At 38.0% G+C, this 11,614-nt stretch overlaps 2 protein-coding genes and 1 pseudogene across 2 annotated transcripts; 1 reads left to right on the top strand and 2 right to left on the bottom strand.

Annotated features, from left to right (window-relative positions):
* Positions 1-908: 908 nt before the first annotated feature.
* LOC147926344 (uncharacterized) lies at positions 909-2,802 on the top strand (annotated as a pseudogene).
* A 6,124-nt stretch (positions 2,803-8,926) lies between these two features.
* LOC147926343 (uncharacterized) lies at positions 8,927-9,550 on the bottom strand. The gene has a single exon (XM_087487027.1). The coding sequence runs from the start codon at positions 9,548-9,550 to the stop codon at positions 8,927-8,929; it is 624 nt and encodes a 207-aa protein (XP_087343153.1).
* Positions 9,551-10,352: 802 nt separating this feature from the next.
* Positions 10,353-10,841, bottom strand: LOC147926342 (secreted RxLR effector protein 78-like). The gene has a single exon (XM_087487026.1). It carries the CDS (start codon positions 10,839-10,841, stop codon positions 10,353-10,355), a length of 489 nt encoding a protein of 162 aa, XP_087343152.1.
* Between the last annotated feature and the right edge of the window lie 773 nt (positions 10,842-11,614).

Genomic DNA, 11,614 nt, shown 5'->3' with positions numbered 1-11,614 from the left:
GTGTGTTGCCATGTATCCTTAGTAGAGAAACAATTCCGATAGTCATCCCTGAAGATGTATTGGTCTGTCTGAAGTAGTGTCTGTGTGATTCAAGACCTGTTACAAGATTGCTGTTGTTTTATGTGCGTGAGAAGTTTCTAGAAGACTTGAGAAGGCAATATTGAATGACGGTTTGAGGATAAATTGAAGAGGAAAACTACTATTTCTTTGGTTGATTAAATTGGAGTTTTACAAGGAAAAGGAAAATAGCAAAAAGGAAAAAGTCTTTTTCTTATGAGATTTGGAAATCTTCTCCTATGGTGATTAGGAAGTATTGATGGGTATATAAGGAGGTGTTAGGCACGTCCTAGAGAAGCAAGAGAGCTGAGACATAAAGGTTAGAATCCTAGAGAGCTTTCTGTTGGTGTGCGGCTTAGTTTCGCGGTTTGGTGCTTGAGTTGTTCAAGCTTCTTTGTTCGTCGGTGTGACGTGTGTGTGAAGGTTGCTCAAGAGAGTTGAAGATCTGAAGTCTAGGCTCAGGGGGAGTTTAGCCCAAGGTTAGGTTATCTTGGTTTAAATCTAGGCTTGGTGTTAGTCTAGTTAAGGGTAGAGAATTATCCTTAAGATTTCATGTTATAGAACGAAGCGGTGAATTAAGAGGGTTGTGCTTAATTTACGCGTTTGCGAATAGGTTGTATTTGCTTTCTCGTTCTAGTGGAATCGAAATCTGGACTAGGTCCCGGGGAGTAGGAAAAACCGAACCTCGTTAACAAAGTTCTTGTGTTCTTTACTTTCTGCACTTTATTATTGTCTCATCCGCATTTACAAGTGGTATCAGAGCGGGTTCTCGATAGAGATTCAGTCTTGTTTCGGGTAGATCAAGGGTGAGGGTAGTTCAGGAAGTAAGGAAGAGCTTTGAATCAGTTGTGATGAATTCATACAGAGAAGGCACGTCTATGTCAAGACCATTGTTGCTTGATTCAACGAATTACGGTTATTGGAAGGTTCGTATGCAAGCGTTTGTTAGTAACCTTGATAAAGATTGTTGGAATTCGATTGAGCTTGGTTGGGAGCCCCCTAGATTCGTGGATGATAGAGGAGTTGAGTGTCTTAAGCCAAGAGATAAGTGGACTGCTGCAGAGAAAAAGCTATCAAGTTGCAATTTGACAGCCAAGACAGCGATTTACATGCTATTGATTCAAGCCACTTCAAGTTAATCTCTCAATGTGTATCAGCTCAGAAAGCGTGGAAGTCATTGGAGAATATGTTTGAGGGTATTTCAAGTGTCAAGAGAACTAAGTTGGATATGTTGGCTTCACAATTTGAGAATCTAAGGATGGAAGAAAAAGAAATTGTGGCTGAGTTCAGTGCTAAGTTATGTGATATATCTAATGAAGCTTTTGCTCTTGGAAAGCAGTACAAAGACAAAAAGCTTGTGAAGAAGCTGAAGCGATCAGTGCCTGCAAAATTTGAGTCAAAAATTTCTGCAGTTGAAGAAGCTCATAATTTAGATGAGATGGCTTTTGATGAGTTTGTTGGGATTCTTAAAGCTTTCGAATTAAGCAAAGCATATGAAGCTGAAGGAGTTAAGAAGATAGATGATGAAGTTAAGGAAGTAATAAAGGAGGAAGTTGACATTGGAGTAGCTCTTAAGGTATCATCGTGTGAAGATTCAATGGTAATGTTATCAAGACAATTTGCTAAATTTCTGAAGCGTAAGGGCGAAGAGAAGAAAAGTAGAATGGGTGAAGAGAAGAAGACTTCATCAAAGAATGTTCAATGTTTTGAATGCAAAGGATATGGTCATGTACGGTCTGATTGTGCCAATCTACAAAAGCATAAGAAGAAGGCTATGAATGTTGTTACTAGTGATTCTGAAACTGATTCAGATGAAGAAGAAGATCTGAAGAATTTTGTGGCGTTTACAACTTTTGAAGATAGTTCTGAATCAGCGTCTGGAACAGTGTCTGCAACTGCTTCTGAATCTGCAGCATAACCTGCAACTGCATCTGAACATGAGTCTGAGAGTGATAGTGATTCAGAGGATATGAGCTATGAAGAACTTGGTAAGAGTTATGAGAAGTTGTATGCACATTGGCTTAAGGTAGTTGATGAAAATTCAGTTTTGATTAAGGAGAAACTCCAGTTAGAGGCTAAAGTCGTTGAAGCAGAGAAACTTGCAACAGAGAAGGGCGAAGAAGCATTACAAGCTAAAGTGCAGCTTGAAGAAACTCAAAAGAATTTGAGGATGCTTAATAATGGTACAGAGAAGCTGGATCATATTCTAAGTATTGGCAAGATAGATAAGTGTGGCCTTGGATATGAAGGAAAAGTTTCAAATTCAGATCAAGTGTTTGTTTCAAGTGGAAAAATCACGTCTGCTTCAAAGCGTGCTTCAAAGACTACTTCAGAGACTGCTTGAGAGACTGTATTTGTGAAAGGATGTGGTACAAAAATCTCAGAATTGCAGAGTGCACCTAGACAAGTATTTTGACCTGTTTGCCATCATTGTGGTGTTGTTGGGCATATTAGGCCAAGATGTTTCAGATTGTTGAGAGAGAGGAGCCGCATGGAGAATGCTTTTGATGTAAGGTTTCATGGTCCTACATGTTATCATTGTGGAGTTCAAGGACATGTTAAGAGGAACTGTTTCAGGTTCGTTCAAGAGTTTAATCATAGAGGTCTAAGACGCAACAAGATTTGGGTTAGAAAAGATGAGTTCTATGGAGGTGGTGTACTAGGCTATCAACCGCGTATTGCAAAGCGGGGAGAATTTTCCTGTTAGTTTTGACCATGTTGTGACTCATTCAGGGGGAGAATGAAGATGTGTGTCTGGTGATGTTGTTTAAGTGTTTGAACTGATGAGTTCACAAGCATAGTCAAAAAGGGGGAGAATGAAGATGTATTGGTCTGTCTGAAGTAGTGTCTGTGTGAGTCAAGACCTGTTACAAGATTGCTGTTGTTTTATGTGCGTGAGAAGTTTCTAGAAGACTTGAGAAGGCAATATTGAATGACGGTTTGAGGATAAATTGAAGAGGAAAACTACTATTTCTTTGGTTGATTAAATTGGAGTTTTACAAGGAAAAGGAAAATAGCAAAAAGGAAAAAGTCTTTTTCTTATGAGATTTGGAAATCTTCTCCTATGGTGATTAGGAAGTATTGATGGGTATCTAAGGAGGTGTTAGGCACGTCCTAGAGAAGCAAGAGAGCTGAGACATAAAGGTTAGAATCCTAGAGAGCTTTCTGTTGGTGTGCGGCTTAGTTTCGCGGTTTGGTGCTTGAGTTGTTCAAGCTTCTTTGTTCGTCGGTGTGACGTGTGTGTGAAGGTTGCTCAAGAGAGTTGAAGATCTGAAGTTTAGACTCAGGGGGAGTTTAGCCCAAGGTTAGGTTATCTTGGTTTAAATCTAGGCTTGGTGTTAGTCTAGTTAAGGGTAGAGAATTATCCTTAAGATTTCATGTTATAGAACGAAGTGGTGAATTAAGAGGGTTGTGCTTAATTTACACGTTTGCGAATAGGTTGTATTTGCTTTCTTGTTCTAGTGGAATCGAAATCTGGACTAGGTCCCGGAGAGTAGGAAAAACCGAACCTCATTAACAAAGTTCTTGTGTTCTTTACTTTCTGCACTTTATTATTGTTTCATCCGCATTTACAATCCCGTTTCCCCCTCCATAAAACTACATATTTCCCAGTTTTCCGGTTATTCCACTGATGTTCTAACTCCTCCTCTATGTTGTTAAGAATTTAAGATAGTCAACACGATGCCGTCATCTGCGACGCGTGGCCCTCTCATTTAACACTCCAATCTAATCGAATCTGCCAGCTTATCCTCAACTTGTACTGGTCGTATATACCAAATATTTTTACGTTATAATAACATTACAAGATAAATATTTAGAGACATGCATGTTGTTACGATATATGTTTATTTTCCACGTACGCGAGTTTCGTTTACCGATGGGGTTGGGAGGACTTGCGGGTTAAGGATATACAATTGTATTTTAAACTAATTATATAGCTTTCATGTTTTCACGGTGGGGTGTTTCCTCCGATTCACCGTGTGGTTATAACAGGAAACAAAGATCGGGATATTGTTCTTGCGTCCTAAAGAATGGCTTATCATAAATGCTCCTGAGGAGATAGTAGATTTTTGTAATAGTTTGTGAAATTTAATTGTGCTTGCTTTGTCATAACTGGCCTAATTAATGGGGTCTAATATTATATTGGTGTTAATCTTATCTAAGCTACATGTAACATGTTATTTGAATTAGTGAGAAGTGTAGATTATGCATGGATGTTAACTTATCTATTATCTATGGTTGACAAATAAAATACAATTTTAACTTTCTTGTAAGTCAAGCTTCTTCCTTGAGCCTCAAGTTTCACCTGTATAGATATTTTGTAACCAGCTATATATTCGAATATGGTTTTGTAGGTAATATTGAATGATGGGTATTTCCTCCGCTTCACCGTGTGGTCATAACCGGAAAGAAAGACTGACGCGCGGCTGGATTAAGTAGAAGTAGACAGAGGTAGTGTTATCTTGCCTGGTTCTAAACACTTTGAAAACTGATGAAAAGCCTTGCAACACAACGAATCCAAACGTATAGAGTAAATATACAGTACGTAATCAGGAATGGACGTATTTAGTGACTAGTGTGGTTGATAAGTGATGAATCGACCGATGATGACCATCGTTAATTTGGGCCAAAAAAAAGGAAAAGCGAGAGAGGGATGGGGTGAATCTTTGCTGTTTATGGATTGAAATGCACATGGGTAGGTCACAGATGTAACAGATCATATGGGTTCGTTTCATAATCACATATCTTAATATTTGATACATCCGACTATTTTGTTGTACAAAAAGACAATATGGAAAAACAAAAACTAGCTCGACATACCGAAGAACATGCATGTCGGTGTTTTTCTATAATTGATATTAATCAATACAATAAAAGTAGAAGGGTGTTTCTCTCCAGTGTTGACACCTCAGCCTCAACATTGAAGCTGATGTTGACACATCAGTTTAAAACATCAACCTATAGAATTATAACAATTAATACATGTCATCTTTTTTTTTGTCTAGGTGGAATGTTTTATTGTTTGTATCGATCAATTTCTCTAGAGCGAAAGTGGTTCGGACGAGGTCCGGTATCACTAATAACACGACTTTTCCGTTGTCGTGTGCTTGCCATCAACACAGCTTTTCCTTTGCCTTGTTCTTGCCGTTAACATGGTTTTTTGTGGCCATGTTTCTTTTGTTGTTTCAAATACTTTTTTTTAACAAACTGTTATTTCAAATACTCATGTTGACATGTTGAAGATTTCAAGCTTGCGTGATTATTAGACTGGGAGGGTTTGCTCTTTGCATGATCTAATTTCCTCTGCCTTGATTTGCTTTGCCGATGAGGTTTTGCTTGAGACTCTAGTGTGTTTTTTGGCGATGTTATGTGGTTTTGCTTGGATCCACAAGCTAATTTCCCTCTTCTGTTTCGTAAAATTAAGAAATTCAATTGAATACGGCTTGTGTAGACTACTCATTTTTCTAATTTTTTTTACCCGATTCGCTAATTCCATTGTCTTTTTAGCAACTGGATGAAATTAGTAGATTGAGCTTTGTCATGTAACCCGTTTGTTTCTGGTTTTAAAGGTTTTTTTATTTTGGTTGTAAAATGCAAAAGCATCAAATGTGCTTGTGTTGGTGGTGTTGAGATTTCAGATGATAAGAGAATTGGTCGATGACATTGGGAATTTTGTCTTTGGTGGTATGGTGCTCGTTTTATATGGTAACATTAATGCCAGAGGCTTTGGATTACCATATTGGTCGTTATCTTCTAATATGTAATGTGATTTATTTTCTTTGTTTGTCGTTTGGTTTTGTGCAATTAGAGAGGTACGGAGAGATTGAGCCATGGAGAGAGAGGTTAACTAATGAGACTTTATAAACCTTCCAGTTGTTGTGAGCGACTCCATGGAGGGGAAGAGGGAAAGATGGAGCAAGAATTTGAGAAAAATGATTTAGTCCAGTTACGGAGTTTATTGACCGGATCTTCTAGAAACTGTGCAAGAAAGAGAGGAGCGATCTCCATAATGATCATAGTGAAGTGCAGGGCCATAAGACCAAGTACAAGATAAATCTCTACAAGTTAAATATATGGAAAAATATAAAGAAATAAGAATAAGTAATAGGTTAGAGGAAAAGAAAAATTGGAATAAGAATAACTCACAAGCCCCAAGTTGGTTAGAGGAAAAGAAAAATTGTTTGATTAGAATAACAAAAAATAATAATGATGGAACAAATAATAACTAAAATACAAAAACAAAAAATTACCATTGACCATGATAAAAAACTTTGTTAATTATAATAGTGTAATTCTCATAAAAACCACTAAAATAGGTTTTTCCAAAAATACCACTTTAGTTTTATTTTCCAAAAATTTCATTAAAATGAATTTTTTCGAAAAATACCACAAACTTATACTAAAGTTTTTATACTTAAAAGTAAACCCTAAATCCTACCCCCTAAAAACTATACCCAAATCTAAATTTGTCAACCCAAACATAGAAAAATAAATTCTACATACTAGATTTTCATTTTTTTTTTTTTTTGTGTTTGTGGTATTTTTGGAAGAAAAAACTTAAAGTTTGGTATTTTTGAAAAAAAATTAAGATGTGGTACTTTGAGGAATTTCTCATTATAATATTTGATTCCAAACAACAGAAAAACAAATATTATTTCAAGAAAATACAAAACAAAAACACATAATAAAATACAAAATCTAAAAACAACCCGCGGCGTAGCGCGGGTACCAACCTAGTAATATCAAAAGCAAGAGAGTGGATATCTGTATTTGAAGATTCATTGTAAAATAAGAAGAATAAGCTTAAAACATAAAAATAAGCAATCTTCATTTTAAATGTGAAATTAAAAGAATGAAATCAGAATTAAAAAATTATGATTGTGAATAAGCAAAAAGAAAAAAGAGAGTTATACGAATATTTAAAAAGCAAAAAATAAAAGGGGGTAAATCCTTACTAGGTCATACGAAGATAAAAGAATGAATTCAGAATTAAAAATTATATATGTTTTTATCAAATCTTGATTATGATACAAATAAAAGTAGATTGATAATTACACCATCGGTGGCCAAGATGAGAAACTGGTCTTTGTCGGTTATCTTTCGGTATGTTACTTCCGGTTCATCTACTAAACCGAAGTCTTTAAGGCAGTAATCTCCGAACGCTCTTGAAACAGCTAAACCGAGTGATCCTCCATTCCGCATACCACCCGGTTCATCGTCTAGGCAGAACAACCGTCCATCTGATAGTTTAATCCGTTCTGCTTCCTCTGTTTTAACCGGAAATGATCACATACCAATTGTTATTATCTACATTATCGAATCTTTTCATCTGAATATTTATACTGCTGTAAATATGAAAAGGCTTCAGAACTATACTGGGCACTATTACTGGGAATGTTCGGTTTATAGTCTACCGCGAGCTGAACCGGTGTAAATATTATTTTGGTTGGTTTGGTTGGGGTCTCTCGTGTTGATGGTCTTTTCTTGACAATTCTTGTGACCAAAAAAAACTTTAATGCTTGACAATTCTTGACAACTAAAAGAGTGAATCACAAGAGAAGAACAAATAATTTAAAAAACTATGACATGCATGCATTTGATATTCATTTTAGGTCGAGGCAGGCATAGATTTGAGTAATAATATCAAGGTATCAAGGTAGACGAGATTTGTCAATATTTGATTTTCTAAATACCTATACTGAACTGAACTTGGGTTTGTTTTTGGCTGCAATGTGGATTATACAATCCAGGTTAAATCACTAAATAATTGGGTGGATTATATATATATATATATATATATATATATATATGTCTGTGTATGTCGTAAAAGAAAGAAAAAAAAGAAGAAGTATCAATAGGGTTAGCTAGAGCTATCGATTTATCGAAGGTATGGGTCTGATGTTGCTATAAATATAATCAATATCTGATGGTGTGTCACACTAAATTTGGTGAACCTAAGGAAGCTGCTGGAATTGGTATAAGATTTAATTTGTTTCCAAAGATGTTTTTTCTAGCTACTCTGTTTCCTCGTAACATAGTCGTTTTGGTATTTATTTTTTTACGTGTGGTTTGATTCATCAGATGCTCAAAGACGGAAACAGCTGGAAGAGACTGAACAGAAACTGAAAGGTAACTTAATTTGCCTATATATATATGCATGAATGAATTCAAAGTGGTGTTCGATGAATGTTATTCTAATATCTAAAGAGTTTAATTTCTTTTTGTTATATCTTACCGTTCGATCCTAGCCGCGGCTGCTACAAAAGTTGTTGTAGAAGAAGGAACCACAAAGAGAAAGAGTAAGGTGGAAGCACAGGAGATGACATTTACATGATACATCATCTCAAAAAAAACCCATTAGAACTATGCCATCTACAATCCCTCTACTTGGAAAAACAAACTGTCTTGATTTTAAATATTTTAATTATGAGAAATGTTATAATTCGAAGTTTTTATTTTCCTGAAACGTCAAATGAGTTGCACTATTTTTTTTATATACTAGTGGTACTGGTATGTCACACTAGTTTTTAATTTTACCTAATCCACTCATAAATTCATAATTGTGTGTGTTTGCAGGGGCCGTGGTTCATGCATGTAATAAACAATTGCTTTAGTTTGACTAGTTAACACTTCCATTCGCTCTTTCTTCACATAACACAAAAGCACGTTACGTACGTATTCTTGTTTTTTTTTTAAATGAATGTAAAATTTTATTCATCAAAAAAACCATTGCTTTACAACAAGTGTAACAGAGCTAAGGATTAAAAGAGTCACTTATGAGAGATTACATTATGAGCCAAGGATTAAAAGAGTCACTTATGAGAGATTACATTATAAGCTGTTTGCAAACCAGAGTGTAAGAATGTCTTTATACTTCCGGTTTCCCGAGTTCAAGAGGAGAAGGCCTGTTTCTGATAGTCTTGTCGATCTGTTTCACTAGCCGAGTTGCAGGGCTTGGTGGTTCACCATGTTTTCGATTGTTTCTCTCTTGCCAGATTGTATGAACTGTAGCCTGAAGTGTGTATCGTAGAAAAAGCAGGGGAGTCTGCGCCAGAGTAGAAGCTGATATGAGATCAATAATTTCTTCCCAGTCTGATGTAGCGTGTGTTCCAAGGAAACCTGAGGATAACTTAGACCAAATCTGCTGAGAGTATGGACATTGGAAGAAGAGATGATTCCTAGTTTCCAGTGGGTCGTTGCATAGAGGGCATGATGAATCCACAGCCGGATTCCACTTCAACATTCGGTCGCCGGTTGATAGTCTATTGAGCATACAGAGCCATGTGATGAAAGCGAACTTTAGGGTAGCCTGTGAGAACCAGACCCCCTTCGCCCATGCACATTCCTCTTTTGTTGAACGCAGCTGATGCCAAGTATCAGAAGTCGAGAACCATGGCTTGAACCCTGTTCTCCATTTCCAAAGGTGCACATCCTCGATATGCGGTTTCATTTTTGCTCTAACCAGAGCAATTTCTGCTTCAACAAGGTTCATAGTATCTACTCTGCGTCGTCTGCTTCAGTGCGTTAATATAACTGATTCCACTGTCGCATCCGATGTTATTCCGAGATCAATACAACCCCTGTGTCCCAGCAGATCATGAAGTGTTCCTAAAGAAGACCACTGATCGTGCCAGAATGATGTGGATCGACCATTCTGAATGTCTTTACGGTGGAAAGCTTTTGCGAGTCCGCGAAGCTTAAGCAACTTTCGCCACATCCAGGAGCCCTGCGATGGGGATGCTGCAATGTCCCAAAAAGAGTCGTGGCGACTAAGGTAAGTGTGTACCCATTGCCCCAAAGTGAGTTTTGTGATAGTAATCGCCAGATAAGCTTCAAACCGCACACAAGGTTTGTCTCTTTGAGAGACCAAAGACCAAGTCCACCCTCGCTTTTGGGGAAATAAATATCGGACCATGCGACCTTTGCCTGATGAGAGTTGAGGTCCGGACCACTCCTGAGGAAAGCAGAACAGAGTTTCTCAATCTCTGTTATGCATTTCCCCGGGAGTCGAAAAGCAGAAGACCAAAAATTGGTTATACTCAGAAGAACCGATTTTATTAGTTGCAATCTTCCTCCGTATGATAAGAACCTTCCTGTCCATGCACTTATCCGATTTCGTATTTTGTCAAGCAACGGAGCGTAGTCATGACTCGTCATTGCCTTAGTCAGAAGTGGCAAACCCAAATAACGGACCGGTAAAGCACCAACTGCAAAAGGGAACGATTCTTGGATGGCCTCTTGTGTGGTTTGGGGAATCCCCGCCATGTAGAGGGTTGATTTCTCAATGCTAATCTTCAAACCAAATAGTTTGCAAAGTCGTCAAAGACTGTAATCACACCTTCAATTGATCTACTAGTTCCCTCCACAAAAACCAGTAGATCATCTGCGAAGCATAAGTGGGTGAGAAGAAGATTATGACAGCGAGGGTGATAGCCAAACCTGTCTTCCGCCGCTGCTTTGTTGATCAAATGTGAAAGAACGTTCATACAGATCACAAACAGGTACGGGGAGAGTGAACATCCCTGCCTAAGTCCACGAGCACTACCAAAGAAGCCTGCCAGTTCTCCATTGACTTGGACCGAGAAAGTAGCCAAGGAGATACAGATTCGAATCCAGTTGATAAATTGATCAGGAAAGTGTAAAGCGTGGAGCATATTGAGGAGAAAAGGCCACTGTACGGAGTCAAAAGCTTTAGATATATCGATCTTCATAGCACAGCGGGGAGAGATGTCATCTTTGTGATAGTCCTTAACCAGTTCAGAGGCTAAGAGGATGTTTTCCATGAGTAGGCGATCCTATACAAAGGCAGACTGAGTTGGAAGGATTAGCTCTGGAAGTAGACCTTTGAGACGATTCGCAAGAATCTTTGAAATCACTTTGTAGACGACATTGCAAAAAGATATAGGCCTATAGTCCTTCATGATACTAGCCTCTTCTACTTTTGGTATCAATGCAAGTATAGTGGTATTTGCACCCTTCGGCAAGAAACCTGTGCGGGAGAAAGACTGCACTGCAACAGTGAAATCTTTACAAATGATCGACCAAGCGGACTTGTAGAACTCACCCGTGTATCCATCAGGACCCGGACTTTTATTTGAAGGCATCGAGAACAAGACATTGCGAATTTCCTCATCAGAGACATCCTTAACAAGCATAGCAATATGAGATTCAGTACAACGGAAGGGCAATAAAGCCTCCAAAGAGTCAACTGTGGCTCCTTCATAGTCACTCCGGATCTGTCCAAGAAAGTCAGAGAAAAATCGCGCAGCTTCCTGTTTGATGGCATCTTGAGTTGTTGCAATAGAACCATCAGCACAGTGAATCTCCCTGATGGAGTTGCATGCCTCACGAATCTTAGCAGCATTATGAAAAACCCGATTGTTTTGATCACCAACGTGAAGCCAATGCAGTTTATATCTTTGCTTTAAGAGATTTTCTTCCAAACCAGCAACATACTGCCAATGCTCAAAAGCCTCAGCCTCCTCTTGCACTGTAGTTTCAGTCGGATGTAATAACGTCTCTGTTTGCTTAGCACATAACTCCATGTGGGCTTCAC

This window comes from Camelina sativa, chromosome 15 (genome assembly GCF_030686135.1).
Source record: "Camelina sativa cultivar CO46 ecotype springtype chromosome 15, ASM3068613v1".
In the NCBI taxonomy this organism is placed as follows: Eukaryota; Viridiplantae; Streptophyta; class Magnoliopsida; order Brassicales; family Brassicaceae; genus Camelina; species Camelina sativa.
Note: the sequence above shows the minus strand (reverse complement) of the source record. Positions and strands in the feature narration are given on the sequence as shown.

Coding starts and splice junctions, on each gene's coding strand:
- LOC147926342 (XM_087487026.1), bottom strand. CDS start 10,841: ATGGAAAACATCCTCTTAGCCTCTGAACTGGTTAAGGACTATCACAAA.
- LOC147926343 (XM_087487027.1), bottom strand. CDS start 9,550: ATGAACCTTGTTGAAGCAGAAATTGCTCTGGTTAGAGCAAAAATGAAA.